This window comes from Prosopis cineraria, unplaced genomic scaffold (assembly GCF_029017545.1).
Source record: "Prosopis cineraria cultivar Desert tree isolate PC_DT_omini unplaced genomic scaffold, ASM2901754v1 PC8, whole genome shotgun sequence".
Lineage (NCBI taxonomy): Eukaryota > Viridiplantae > Streptophyta > Magnoliopsida > Fabales > Fabaceae > Prosopis > Prosopis cineraria.
In genome coordinates, this window is record NW_026555339.1 from 22171345 (window position 1) to 22186809 (window position 15465).

At 32.2% G+C, this 15465-nt stretch overlaps 1 protein-coding gene across 1 annotated transcript; it reads right to left on the minus strand.

The window, feature by feature from the left end:
- Positions 1–1154: 1154 nt before the first annotated feature.
- Positions 1155–11576, minus strand: LOC129319017 (transmembrane emp24 domain-containing protein p24beta2-like). The gene is made up of 5 exons (XM_054964047.1): positions 11416–11576; positions 11032–11253; positions 9868–10054; positions 8987–9094; positions 1155–1459 (listed from the first exon to the last, which is right to left on the minus strand). The coding sequence occupies exons 2-5, from the start codon at positions 11251–11253 to the stop codon at positions 1326–1328; spliced, it is 651 nt and encodes a 216-aa protein (XP_054820022.1). The 5' UTR covers positions 11416–11576; the 3' UTR covers positions 1155–1325.
- Positions 11577–15465: the final 3889 nt, after the last annotated feature.

The following is a 15465-nucleotide window of genomic DNA, read 5'->3' on the forward strand; positions in this document are numbered from 1 at the left end:
TAATAAATATTGAGCTATTTACTTAGTTTGATCCTATAATATAGGTTATATTTGCAACAATTCCTTAAGGAATTAGCCTTCAAAAAAATCCTATGAGCTTTCCCTTCTCCTCCTCTCCCCTGTGTTGTATAGCAAAGAATAATCCAAGTTTAATATAGGTGGTATAAATTTAATATTAAATCCCCATAATCTAGAATATATTTGTATACTCATTTATAAAAGTTTTTAATATTAAATTTGAATCATTCATATTAAATTTAGACTGTCCAAACCGATGAACATGTTTATTAAAAAAATTTATGATTTATATAATTTTTATTCTAATAAATGTAAAATAAAAAAAATAGAACATTAATTTGGACTGTTCAAATGTAATCTAAACACTCCAAACCTTTACTTGGTTCAGGTCCCTCTCGTTTAATGATTTCTTTCTCACCAACTCATAATATATTTATTACGCATTGAATGCAACTAAAATTAAAATATATACTAGATATCATTCAAGGTGCCAATACACTGAACTTTTTTATGCCATGGTCTGCATAATGAAAACCAACAAAGCTTATAAATTATACATAATGTATCCTTTGATCTTGTATTTAGGAAAACAAATCGTTACCACTTGTTTATCAAGCCGAGCATAACAACTGTGTCACTATGATCTTTAATAACCCACCCAAGGACCGTAGGAATCTTTTGGTATCTGATTTAATCTAATATTTTGTTTTCTATAAACGGTTTTGATTGTGACCTTATTATTCAAAAAAAAAAAAAAACCAAAGCTTCTAATATGCAATCCAATAATTTATAGTATCCCAAACTCCTACCAAGATTTTAGCATAAAGGAAAAACAATGTGTCTATAAATTTATTGTAAAAAAAACATAATCATTAATCTCTATAATTTTATCAAATTTTACTTTTAATCCTTACAATTTTTTTCAGTGTTTTATCTTTAGAGACTTGAGTAACAAATATCACCCAATCTTGTTGAAACTATAAAGATTGAAAACACTTAAAAAAAATTATATAAACTAAAAGCAAAATTCAATAAAATTATAAAAACCAGTAATTATATTTCCCTTTGTTCTATTACCAGCATATGCAAGGAAGAGTAACAGCCAAGAAAATGGGACAGCATAGCAAGATTCGTAATTTCAGAAGGAAATCTCATCTACGTAGCGAAGGAAATAAATGTTAAGTTACAAGTAAATCAGTAATCCAGCTCATCAAAAAATCCATAAATAATTTTTTTTCAAAAAAAAGTTGCTATTATGTTATTTTTCTGTAACAGTACAAAGGTCCTGAAGCATTTTAGTGGCTTTTTTAAACTCTAGATGATCCCAGCCTTCGTTCAAATAATCGCTGCAAAAAGAAGACTTGAAGTGCGCTAGCCCCAACCAACGCAGCAGATTCGAAAAGTGCTTTGTGTACTGCTCTTCGGCTCATGGCTTCATTTACTGCATTCAAGAAATAAGAACACGTAATAATAATGTTAAAAGAGCTCAGATTGGCTTGTAGATATTATCAAATAAGATATATTTTCTCTGATCCATTCAGTAGCTTGCAATAAAGGCTTCTATAGTTAGACAAGCCCAAGGTACATCATTTACCAATACTATCAAAAACCACAACACACTAATCAGTAAAATCTTCATCTTGATGGATAAAGAATGTTCTTTTTCTTTATCAATTTACATTATGAGGGAGACCTGATAGTATGAGATACCAAGTCCTGCATTGAATAGCATAAAATGTTCAATGGGATAGTTAAATGAGTTGGTTATCTCATTCCAATATTTCAGGTGAGGTTTTCCCATCCCTGTTAGGTGCCAATCAGTCAGTATTAAAGCCAGCCAGCAAGATTGTCAATGGTTCAGGAAAAGACCACCTATGGAGGGTTCTGACAGGCTGGAGATATTTAAGTGAGCTGATTCTCCCACCTCAACTAGCTTTTGGGATAAGGTTCCCCGTCACAATAATAATTTGAATAATATAGCCAAGGATTAGTTAAGTTTTGGTCCCTAGTTTCACTAAAGCGTCAGTTTGGTCCCCCTACTTCAGAAGCAGGCAATGCCTAGTTTTTGAAACCCAATTATGGTTACCATCAAAAATTTAATGCCAAACATGATAGTCTTCTGACTTGAATGTTATTTACAAACAGTCAGATTCGGTTTCTAAGTCAACAAACTATCAAATTTGATGTTAAATTTTTAACTTATGGTAGGTGAGCAGAATTGAATCAGTTCAAGAATACAAGGGCAAAATTATTAACTTTTAAAGGTAACCGATCATGCAGAAGTAGCATACCAAGGAAAAGTGGAGCATAAGGAAGAAGAAAGAGGAAGAAGTAAGAGATACTCCCTCCCATTCAAAATATAAAGCATTTTTCCTAACTAATCTTGATCCAAAATATAAATAATTTAGTATTTGTAAACAAAAAATTTCCCAATTTACTCATTGTATTTATTAACCTAAATCCTTGCATTTGTAAATTTATAACATTTTTCTCTCTCATCATAAATTGAGAATAAAAGTAGAAAGGAAAAAACAATATATATTTTTGTAGGAATAAAGATTGTATTGGTATGTGAATTATTGTTAAAAGCTACTTATGTTTTGGACCAGAGGGAGTAAAGAATAGGAAACTAAGAACTGTGAATCAAATCAAAAGCATGCTGAATATCTCTCAGTGGGATATCACAAGGATGCTCATCTGAAGTACTATATTGAAACTCAACTAGCAACCTATTGGACAAAGGCATGCTTAGCTAAGAAAGGAACTTTTACCGTTAGGAAAATAAAGAGGAGAGAAAATTAAGGAAAAAAGTAGAAGAGAAAATAATTTCCCTCCCTAACACAGTTTTTCCAATAGTTTTCCCCTTGCCTATGGGGAAATTTGGGGAAAACAAGGGTGAAAAAAATATTTTTTCCTCTAGTTTTCTGATATATAGAAAAGAGGGAAGAGGAAGAAAGAAGCAAAACAGAGGAGAGAAATAGAGAAGAGAGAGAGAGGTAGAAGAGAAAGAGAAACATAGAGGCTCCTTCATAATAAGCATTGCATCTGACTCACTTAGAAGTTAGAATCCCTTATATAGGCTCCTTCATCCCTTTATTCTAACAGAACCTGAGTAACGAACAAACCACCCCCAAAATAATAATAATAATAATAATAATAATAATAATAACTAAACTACTTATTCTTTATTTATTTATTTATTCTTTACATACCATTTTCTCCCCTAGCTTTTTCTCCATCCTACTTTCTTCCCATTCCAAACATAGCAATCAGAATCCTCTTGCACTAAGGCATGCATCAACATCTCTACCATCACACTTAGTTCTTTAATTGGCTTCTGAAATAGGTGGATTCAAAGACATCAGAGGTTTGCATCAAAATAAGTAATCAGTTCTTTGATCTTTGATTAGCTGCTGTAAGAGGAGGGCAAAAATTTCTCAGTTTCATTTTCATTCTCATATTACAACGTCGGATATGATTGGCATTAAATTGAATTAGTGTTTCAAGGTTGAATTGTTGATTAAGAAAGGGGTTTTGATTATCTCCAAAACAGCATCAGTTCTTTGGAGGACAGGCACAAAACACCTCAGAAAAAAATACTAAACTTCTGCAAGAGGGAGTATTTTTAGTTATTCCACAAGGTTGAAGAACTTGTCATCCTCTCACTCTCCTAAAATTTCAATCGATTATATCTTGATTAGGAGAATAATGAATGAACCACCAGTGAGAAATAATTTTTTTTTTTTTTGAGAATATAATGCAAAATATGGATAACAAAAGCTCCAAAAGGTTTCAAATGGTAAAAATTTCTCTCATTTACAGTGATTCTAGGCTTTATTGCAAGGTTTGATGGATTCTCTTATGATTTGAGGTTGATGCATCGCAATGATAATGGATGGAAGATGACAAGGACTATGTTGGCAAGTCAAATGCACAACCTATTATATGCATTCTAATCGATGAAACTTGTGTAGGTTGGAGCTGAGGGCAATTTCGCTAATGTGCATAAACTAGCTTGAGTGGAGGACTTAGTGTAGAAGGGCCCAATGACAAGAAAAAGGTTTAGAAAGTTGAAAAATCCCATTAATGTCTATCTGAACTGATTGAAGCCGATGACACTAATATTAACATGGAGAAGGTATATGAGTTCATAGCCTTGCTTGCTCAAACCAACAGGGATAACTAAAGAGACCAATGGAGTTAGCCACGTTTAAGCTAATTGGAGAGCAATTTTGAAGCACCCAAATCAAACTTACTCTCAAAGTCAGATGAATTAGGGTTTGTTAGATTGTGTTCTTATTTTTGTTTTTAAAAGCTGTTTTGCAATGCAGTTTTTAAAATTGCTTTTCAAAACAAAACAAAAAAATTTGCTTACAATAACAACAACAACAAGCCTTTATCCTATTAGGTGAGGTCGGCTACATAGATTGCAAGACGCCATTGTGCTCTATCATTTATCAAGCTTTTAGAAATATTATTAATTAAGAGATCGCGTTCAACAACTTCCAAGAGTGTTCTCTTAGGCCTTCCTCTACCTCTCTTAATCGGACTAAAAGTTATATGTTCCACTCTTCTCACTGATGCCTCCCTTGGTCTTCTTTATACATGCCCAAACCATCTCAACTGATTTTCTATCATTTTTTCCTCAATAGGTGCTACCCTTACTTTTTCACATACGTGCTCATTTCGAATTTTATCTTTACCTGTATGTCTGCACATCTATCGTAACATTCTCATCTCTACTACTCCAACTTTATGCTTTTACTGTCCCGTTAGAGCCCAGCATTCACTACTATATAACGTTGCCAGTCTGATAGCAGTGCGATAAAACTTTCCTTTAAGTTTATTAGGCACCTTACGGTCGCAAATAACTCCTTTAGCTTTTCTCCAATTAAACCACCCAACTTGAATCCTATGTGAAATATCTCCACTGATTTCGCCATCATTTTGAATAATAGCTCCCAAATATCTAAACTTTTCCACTTGAGGTATAATTTGATCTCTCAATTTCACTTCCAAATTATTGTCGAATAATCTCTTATCAAATTTACAATATAAATATTCCGTCTTACTCCTACTCAGACGGAAACCTTTCGACTCCAATATCCTCCTTCATAACTCAAGTTTGCAATTAACCTCTTCTATTGTCTCTGCTATAAGAACTATATCATCCGCGAAGAGCATACATTTGGGAATTTCCCCTTAAATATGTTCCGTCAAAACATTTAGGATCAAGTTGAATAGATAAGGACTCAAAGATGATCTCTGATATAGTCCAATCTTTATAGGAAAATCCTTTGTTTGACCACTAGGCGTTCTTATACTAGTTTTTACCCCCTCATACATATCTTGTATGGCTTTAATATAAGCAATCCGTACTCCCTTTTTTCCAACACTTTCCAAAGCACTTCTCTTGGTATACGGTCATAAGCTTTTTTCAAATCAATAAAAACCATGTGTAAATCTTTATCTTTACAACGATACTTTTTCATTAATCCCCTTAGTAGATAAATCACCTCTGTAGTTGATCTACCTGGCATAAAACCAAACTGATTCTCAGAAATACTTGTCTCCAATCTCAACCTGTGCTCAATTACTTTCTCCCACAATTTTATTGTGTGGCTCATGAGTTTAATCCCTCTATAATTAGTACAATTCTGAATATCTCCTTTATTTTTATAAATAGGAATTAATGTACTTCTCCTCCACTCATCAGGCATTTTCTTAGAGTGTAAGATCACATTGAATAACTTAGTGAACCATCTCACCCCTTCTTCACCTAAACATTTCCACGCTTCGATAGATATACAATCAGGTCCGTTGGCTCTACCATTTGCCATTTTCTTAAGAACTTCCTTAACCTCTTTATCACGTATTATTCAATAGAATGATAAATTTTGTTCTCCTTTACCAGTTACTAAATCCTCCAAGTTACTAGATGAACCCTCTCCATCATTAAAAAGTTTGAAAAAGTAAGTCTCTCATCTATTTTTAATTTCATCATCTGTAACTAAAATTCTTCCCTCTTCATCCTTAATACACCTTACCTGTTTTAGATCCCTTGATTTTCTTTCCATACTATTGGCAATCTTATAAATGTTTCGTTCTCCTTCCTTCGTCTCAAGGCTCTTATAAAATTCTTCAAAAGCTTTAGAACGAGCTTCACCCACAGCTCTCTTAGTTTCCTTCTTAGCCATACGGTGCCTCTCCCAATTTTTCTCATTATTACACAAATGTATGGCTTTAAAACAGTTCTTCTTATACTTGATTTTATCCTGTACACTATTATTCCACCACCAAGACTCCTTATCTCTCTGACCAGAACCTTTTGATTCTCCCAAAACTACTTTTATAACCTCCCATATCTTTTTAGCCATATCCTCCCACATGATGTTAGCACTTCCCTGAGATTCCCAAATTCCTTTGTCCAAAAGATTTCGCTTGAAAATATCTTACTTCTCACCTTTTAATTGCCACCACCTAATCCTTTGTGCCACTAGTTGTCGACGCTTTTGAATTTTACTCATAATACACACATCAAGGACTAAAACCCTATATTGTGTTGTTACATCATCTCCAGGGATCACCTTGTAATTTTTACAAAGTCTTCTATCTGTGTTCCTAAACAAAAAAAAAATATCAATCTGTGACCTTGAGGCTCCACTTTTGTAAGTGATGAGATGCTCATCTCTCTTCTTGAAACAAGTGTTGGCAATCTTAAAATCATACACCAATGAGAAATCAAGAAGAGTTTGTCCTTCAAAAAAAGTTTGTCCTAACCAAAACAAAAAAATTTGTTTTATTGTTTTAATTTAAAAACAGTTTTAGGATTAAAAAAATCGGCAAATAATGATGGTCATTGACAGTTAATAGTGGTAACCTATGATAATGATTAGTCAAAATGTCTGTAATTTTCAATAATCAACTGTAATGTATTCTGAAAACAAAAAAAAAAATAAAACAAAAACAACTTTAAGATGTTTCTATTTTTTGTTTTTTAAAAAATGAGAACAGTTTTAGGTATTATTAAATTCAAAACACTAATCCAAATAAGTTTTTAATTTATTTTGTTTTTAAAAACAAAAACCTATTTTTGAAAACAGAAACCAAATAGGCACTTAGTTTCCTATTTCTAGCTTTATTTTGTCAGATTCTTGAAATTTATACCTATTTGCATGTATACATATATAATTGGCATGTAAAATTGTTCACACGCTAGATGAGTTCGGATTCAGAACGCTTGACTACGAAGGTCCAAATTAGTACCCCCACAAGAGAGATGACACCTGATAGCATTCTTGATGAGCGTTGTTCCATTTCTCATCGAGAAGTAGATCTCTTGTGAAGTTCATTTCCTTTGGACAGCCTAACAAACACCTTGTTAATACTCTTCCTTACCCCTTTTGAGCAGATGGGGTAAATAGGCGTTCAGTCCAGTTAGTCCAGTCAATCTGCCAAGTTTTCTATGCTACAATCAAAATGAAAAGATTCAAAGTTCCCTAAAATGAAAAGACAAGTGTCAAGGGTTTAAGGCAAAGGAGCACAAGGTCTAATCCGTAAATTGATGCACCACCTATTGAGGAAATTGATACAGCGATGACAATTGTATTGTTGTCCTTCCTCATGTACCCCTATACCAAGATGTTAGAAATGTAGCTCAAATTTGGATGCCACTTGAACCACTAAGGAGGAGTTTGGTTTCCTCACTTAGATTTGTCTTATAAGCAATCTTCCTCTCTAAAGGAGAGATCTTTCAGAAGGGAGGGAAATAATGAGAAATCAAGAGACTTGTGAACCACTAAAGAGGAGCTTCTTCACTTATTCAACCTTGGCTTTTTTTCCCCCCCTTTTTTGTACTTTTAGTCATTGCATTCTTAATTTTCTATAGCCTTAAAATTTATTTTCTTTTGCAGTGATTTGAGATTTAGAATACTCCCCCCACTTCCTATCACAGGGCACTTTGTGGAAGAATTCTTTGGTTCTCAATATAAGAGATTTGATAGAGTATTAATTACAATTTTTCAATATTATCCCTATTTAAACTCATTAACTATGAGAGAGAATGTAATGGAAATTTGAAAATTTTTCATTTAAATACAAGTAAAATTGAAAGTTTGTTATATTTTCAGACAAAGTTAATAACTTAACTATCTCTCCTTGATTCTAGTAATGTAGTTAAAGATGCCTTATAATAGAGACAGGAAGGAAAAGTTACTTTCTGCCATTCTCTCTACCAACTCACCTTTTTCTATATTTGTCTCTATTTCTCTATCATTCTTCTTCCCTTTCTCTTGTTATTTTTCTATTTCTTCCTCTTTCTCTTTCCCCTTTCCCTTCTTTCTTTCGTGATCTACATCAGTATCTAAATGCGTATCTAAGCCTATAGCATAACACTGCAAAGCACTTAGAATTTAAGATGTTGCTGAGAATGATGCAAAAACACCTTTCTCCACATACAATCTGTCAGAATGTGTATGCTGACTTAAATGAGATTAGTAATTTGCTGTTATTGAGGTAACATCAAAATGTAAAGAAATCAGAATGGGCAAACTTAGGCCATTAACCCAAACAATATTCTCAGAAACTAGAAATGCCATATTTGATAAAGCTGTCAATATTCTTCTGGTAGATGCATAGTTAAGATCAACACGTTTTTTCACACAAACTTATAGAAAATGCATTTAAAAGGAGAAACTAGATGACATACATAATAAAAATGATGTATAAGGTGCTCAATTTTTATGTACAGAATAATGCAATTGCTGTACGTTAAAAAAAGGGAGAATATGAAGAAAGGGCCTCCAAAAGAAATTAATATATGGACTCTGAACAGATTGAATACTTGTTAAAACAGTAATTTCACTTATCAATTTGTTAATGTTTACTTGTTCAAAATACTTGTCAGATATTGAATTCTTCTGGGGTCCTTCACCAATAGTCTCTCGTACAAAAAAGGCATTAACAATACCTATAGCTTGGCGGTCGGTTTGAGCCTCTAACCAATGCTGTTCAAACTGGATATTGTAAAGAGCTTCCTCCAACTTTGCTATTTGTTCCAGCAATGGATTGAAATGCTCTGCAGGGATTCAGATAATTTTCATGATAGGTGATGAAAACCCGAACAGAAATGCTTACAAACAGAAACAAGGATGTTATGTAAAGAATAGATAAATAAAGAATAAATAGTCTAGCTAGTTGAGGGGTTTGTTAGATTGGTTCTGTTAGAATACAGGGATGAAGTAGCCTATACAAAGGATCCAAAGTGTGAGTCAGATAGAATGCTTAATTGAAAAACCCAGAAATATTGTTCTGTATCTCTCTATCCTCTGTTTCTCTCTTCTCTCTCCTCTCTCATCTCTTCCTCTTTCCTTCTCTTTCTCCCCTCTGTTTTCCCTTCTTTTGCCCTCTTTCCCACTTTTCTACATATCAAAGGATTGAAGAATATTCGTCAAGTTATTCAAGAATCAAGATGCAAGTAATCTCAAATAAATCACTCCTTCCACCCATCTCCATTACTTGTTCATCCTTGAAACCTTAAAACTACCACCAAAACAGTCCAAAACTGCAAAAAGTTACATAACATCAAAACTACCAAAATTAATCCAAAAACAGTTAAATAACTTCCTCAAAACTACCCAAATCTGTCCAAAAAAGTTATGTATCTGCCTGAAATCTACCTTAGCTGCGGCCAAAACTGGCTAAAAAATACCCAGAATAGATACCTAATAGTGGATCCATCATAGTTTCCCTAAAAGTTTAGATATTCATGTAAATATTTAAAAAAAAAAAAAGTAATACTGAAAGACAAAAACAGGATGCAATAATAGCATAGCTGCACAGGTACCCTACCATCTTTCGCATGTTGCTCAAAGTAAGAGAAGTGACCAACATGTACATCAAAGTCAATCGTCTCATGATAAGGGGACTTGTTATTGAAGCAAAACTTATGGACTCCTGACTTGTGAGCTACAAACTCAAACTTTTCACTGGTCTTATCACGAAGATCTTGAATTTGATCACCAGAAGGCCCCTTTACCTGTAATAATGGAGTAATGAGATTCCAACATAGCAAGGTAGAGAACAAAGCACGACAGAGATAAATTCACAGCAAGTGCAATGATCTCATTAGTTTTCTAAATCACATGCTTTTTTCACTTTACTATCCTCTAGCTAGAAACCCAGTGGTGGAAAAGTTCATACTCCCAATGTTGAATTAGAGTTTCGCAATATTATTAGAAAAATCACAAATTACAGGTCATGAACTTGTTCTGAACAAATTCATAAAAACTTCCTTTCCCCTATGAATACATTAACCCTTTGTTTGGAACAAGAAGAAAATAGGAAGGAGAGAAAACAACGGGAGGAAAAAGAAAAAAGAAAAAACATTTTCCCTCTCTAGCATAAAGCTTCTTCTTTAGGCCTCATTCGATACACTAGAACGAGATTGGAGAGGTGAAAGTGGAAATGGAAGTCTAAAAATTTCATGTTTGGTACATGTGCACCCAGTTCTCCAAGGAATCCACTTCCACCAAAATCGATATCGGTTCCATTAGTCCCCCATGTAACCCAGTTCCATCAGACTTAAGATCTAAGATGAGTGAGAATTATACCTCACTTTCACGTGCATATCAAACATGTTTTAAAATCCCATTTCCACCTCACTTCCTCTTTCACTTTCATCAAAAACTCTTCCTTGCTACCAAATGGGGCATTTGTTTTTCCCTCTCTAGGGGGAAATTAGGGGAAACAATGGTGAAAATTTGTTCTAGTTCTCTCCACTAGTCCCTATTTTCAGAGTGTGAAATAAGCTTATCATTAAATTAAAGCAAGTCTAAATGTGAAATAAGTTTCAGAATGTGCGATCATTACTGGACAAATTTTAAACAAGAATCCATTTAAATAAACGACAAACCATAATCCGTGAACTCAATACCTACTGAGCAATCAAGCAGCCTAAGAAATACCCAAAAGTTGCATTTCTGCAAAAACAGAACTTTCAGAAAATATACACACCACGAGATCGACGCCTTCATTTGAGTAATGCCACGGAGAGTCAGCCTTAATCACAACGAAAGAAACATGGACAGTGTCACCCTCATACTTGACATCATGGGAGAAACATTCCTCTTTCTCTATCACAAATCGAATCCCTTCTGACCTTTTCAAGTTGCAGAGTATTCCAATGAGCATACACACCCAAAATTGCCCCAAGGAACCCCACCCAGACGATCTCATCTGCACAAATCGAGAGAGAAAACTCAAAAATACAACACCAACAAACAAAAAAACGAAGGGATCGTTATCCGAAACATGTAGCTTAATTTAATAAGCCCAGATCCAGATACCGAAATATTAAAAAAATAATCATATTAGAATTGAAGTTGAAGTAAGAGATACCTTTTATGGGTGCTCAGAAATTGCGGACAAATTTATCGGATAAAGAAATCCAACGTAATTTTGCTTACTGTTCCGCTGATCTCAGAAACACAAACTCGTACAGAGTCAGTTGTGTTGTGTTGTGTTGTGTCGAGCTATCAACTACAAGCGCTGAACAAATAGTTGAAGCGGAGCGCAAACTGGGTGCCGTAGTAAACGGCGTCGTTTTTTGGGAGTTTCCACTTTCCACTGTTTCTCATGTGATTGGACGGTGAAGCTCATCGCCACATAGCAAGTTCATATACGCTGATACGTAGAGGTGAGTTTCACTTTCTTTGCCATTTGTGTTTGGAAACAGTCAATTTTTTTATTTAAAAATTCATAAAAGTAATATAAAAAATAATTTTAACTTAAAAATTGCAGAAATATATTTTTAACAAGTTACCAAAATTTGGTTAACTGCATCTGATATTTACCTTCCTTTTATTTCTTTTCCTCTTTCATGCCATTGGATTTAATTTATAAAGTAAAATTTATTAAATGTTTAGTGGTTGGCTTTTCTCAATAGTTCTCTGTCATTTTGGTACCGACGGCTTGGGAAAATGAGCACCTCTTTTTAATGAGAGGAGTCATATTCTGATGATAACGTACTTTCTCACTAGATATATTCTCAATCTAGAGTCCAACTAATGAAAATAAATTGCAAGTGGTGGGATATAAGGGTGAAGCAAGGTTAAGTGGTCTCGCTTGTTAAATTGATTGGATTTATATCATTGTTAATTGTGAAAAACAGCATTCCCTATTTTATAAACTACTTGTGAAAAGATCGCAGAAGTTGTGCTTGCATATATAAATATGTCTGCAAATTGGTTTGGATTTGTACGTTGATGTACGTTATAAGGTCCAAATGTTATTGAAATGTTTAGATACCATGTAACTACCATTTTCAAGCAATTGATTCGATAGGGCTAAAGGAAATGTGCCCAAGAGTGACCTTATGCTCCTTGTTCCATTTGGCTTCGCACATATTTTAAATTGTTGAATATTGTTTTATTATTATGTTGCCATGACGTAGAACTATGTTTTGGGATAACTGAATTATTTTGGAAAACTGTTGGTTTATGACATTTCTTTTGGGTTGTATTGTTTGAGAAAGGATTGTAGAACTTTGATTTTAAAATGACTTCTGATGTTTTGGATTGGACTTGTGGTGAAATGGTTATTTGAGCTTCAAATGCCCTCAATCCAATGTTATTGTTTAGGGGAATCTTTAGTCTTATTATTTGACTAATTTGTTAAAATATTGAAAAAAAGGTTGTTATAAAATTGTGGTGCTACAATACTCCCCCTTGTAACTTCTAAGCAAATGCCTTACTTTCATTCCATAATTTGCAACCTTTGAAACAAAAAATTTACAAGTGAGATTTGCTAATTTGTCCAAAAAAAAAAATTGTCAAATATAACATTACTTGGAAATCATTTTCCTTCACAAATTAACGAATTTAACTTGCAAATTTATGTTTGGAGGGTTACAAATAATGATAGAGTAGCAAATTACTTGAAATGATAATTTGTTTGATAAGTTTTTCATTTACAAACTAAATGATTGAATTTCACTTGCAAATTCTTGGTTTGATAGTTATAAAAATAATGGAATGAGAGTAACAAATTCTTAAACAAATTCACAGGAGTATTATGTTGGATATAATGGCTTGTGACATTATGTTTAGTTTAAGTTTTGATGATGACAAATATAGATAATTTAACTATACTTAGACTTAATTGTTTTCATTTATATATAGTAGTTAACTATAACTATGAAATAAGTGTTTTAAAGTGTTTTTACTTATGTTGTTCTATATCACATTGAGATTTGAAAAAATAATTTGTATGTATCAAAGTTATTTTATACTATCATATTTTTTCTTATCTTGAATTAATTTTATATCCAAGAGTGTTCATAATATTATATTAAATAACTTGAATATATGCATATTAATACTTAAACTAACTATTTTATTCATGATATATCATTTAAACAAAGTTGAAGTCATCATTTGCATGCTACACTCATAATTAAAGAACATAAAGATAAAGAGAGGAATGATCCAAGAAGAGCTTAAGAAAAATGAAATATTCATATGAGCTTAGATGCACCTTGAAAGCCTTAGACTTGATAAGTATAATATCATTAAGCTAGAAATCTTTATATTGAACTCATTTAGATATGTAGTATTGACTCAAGATATCTTAAATCAAAACATGCATTTTAGCTCTTAAGAAAAAATATGAGATATAATTTTCTATAATCATGATTTTCATTTTTTATCACATATATCTCACAAAGGTTGAAATGTTTTGATTATTAACTCTATAAACTCTACCTAATTAATAGTTTTTTTATAAAAAAATTTATTTATTTGCATAAATAAATACTTAATCTTGAAATGAGAGAGAAAAATCATAAAACTTAATAAAATTTATATGTATATATATACTAAGGGTAAGAAGATCAGTTTTATTCACTAAATCCTAGACAAATTTTTCATATGAAATCTAATATTATTTTTATAAAAATACTTATTTTATAGATTATGTATTGTCATATAGATACATGATAGATAGTATGCTATTTCAAAGGAATTTATATAATATGTCTCTATTTATTTGTATTAGGAATATATATATATATATATATATTTAATTCATACTAAACATGTAAATAATACTAATACTAATCCCCTTTTTTTATTTAAACGTGTTCATAATATATAAATTTAGAAATACATAATTTAAAGGATAATCATACAATTCATATCAAATAATCATCATAATATTAATATTGCATCTATTGTAATTACATCATAGTCCCAAAAATCATATATAATCAAGTAGTGAACCTAAGCCATTTTATTCCATATAGTATTAGTATCTATAATCTAAGCTGGTTCATATTAGTGTCTTCAAAAGTCTTCAAGAAGTCTTCATCTATGTTGATGTGAATCATAGGAGGAGCTGACACTCGCACCGGTGGCACTAGAAAGTCTTCTGGTGGAGGGATATCATACTGAGCTGCTGATGGATTGTAGAATTCATAAAATGGTAGTGGAGTAACCGGAGTTGGTGGTGGTGGTAGAGGTGGATAGATAGGTACATTAGTTGTATTATGAATACTTATATTATAAAGTTAATGATTGGCACAAGAATTAATACATGCATGAGGGTGGGTTAGAAGGCGTACATGTTTCCCATAGAAATTGATAATAGTGAATGCAGGTTATATCACTCAATAAGAGATAATTTTTTACCTTTCTCGATCCTCAACTTTTACTCTGATCTTTTGCTGATTTTCTTAGTAAAATTCCCATTGTCTCTTTTAAGGAAACAAGGGTATATATAGTAAATAGTAAATTTCTAAATGCAATGTATTTATTAAATTGTCCTACTTGTCATGCTTATCTCTTGTTTTCTTTTTGACCAAGTTTACTCAATTCTTATCCATACGTATTAAATTATCCTATGTGTTCAACTTATCTTTTATTTTCTTTTCTCCAAGTATTGTCAATCTTTATCCATTCATTTCCTCTTCCCTTGATATACACATTTCCTCATTTTATCTAGTTAATTATTACTTTTTTGTTTTAAAGATATTTATTTACACTTCTTTTTAAGAGTATATGTACACATGTGAAATAAATCCAAAGTTAATTAAAATATTAATGTTATATATATATTAGAATATTACAACTCTATAAAGTTTTTAAAATTGTTCTATTTACTTAAAATGGAGTTAAGTTGAAAAATTCATGAACACTTGAAGTCTAATCCTTGAAAAGGCAATTGTGTAGAAAATCTGTTTTGACCTTTGATCATGTTTTATGTCATATCTCTCATTATAAAGATCACTTTAATGTGAAACATATCTCATTTGAAAATAGACTTTAACAAATTTTCAAAGATAATTTATTTATTCAAAATCGAGTTTTATTAAGAAAGATATAAACTTTAGAATTTAAGTGTTGAGATATTGATTTTGCACAGCATTCAGTCTTGACTTTCATCTACTCTTTT

Bases quoted from the DNA above. Each gene is read 5' to 3' on its own strand.
- LOC129319017 (XM_054964047.1), bottom strand. From the start codon at position 11,253: ATGAGATCGTCTGGGTGGGGTTCCTTGGGGCAATTTTGGGTGTGTATG. The intron at 10,055-11,031 runs GTGTGTATATTT...CCATTATTACAG, and splicing joins ATGAAGGCGTCGATCTCGTG to GTAAAGGGGCCTTCTGGTGA. The intron at 9,095-9,867 runs GTAGGGTACCTG...GAATCCCTGCAG, and splicing joins TGAGCAACATGCGAAAGATG to AGCATTTCAATCCATTGCTG.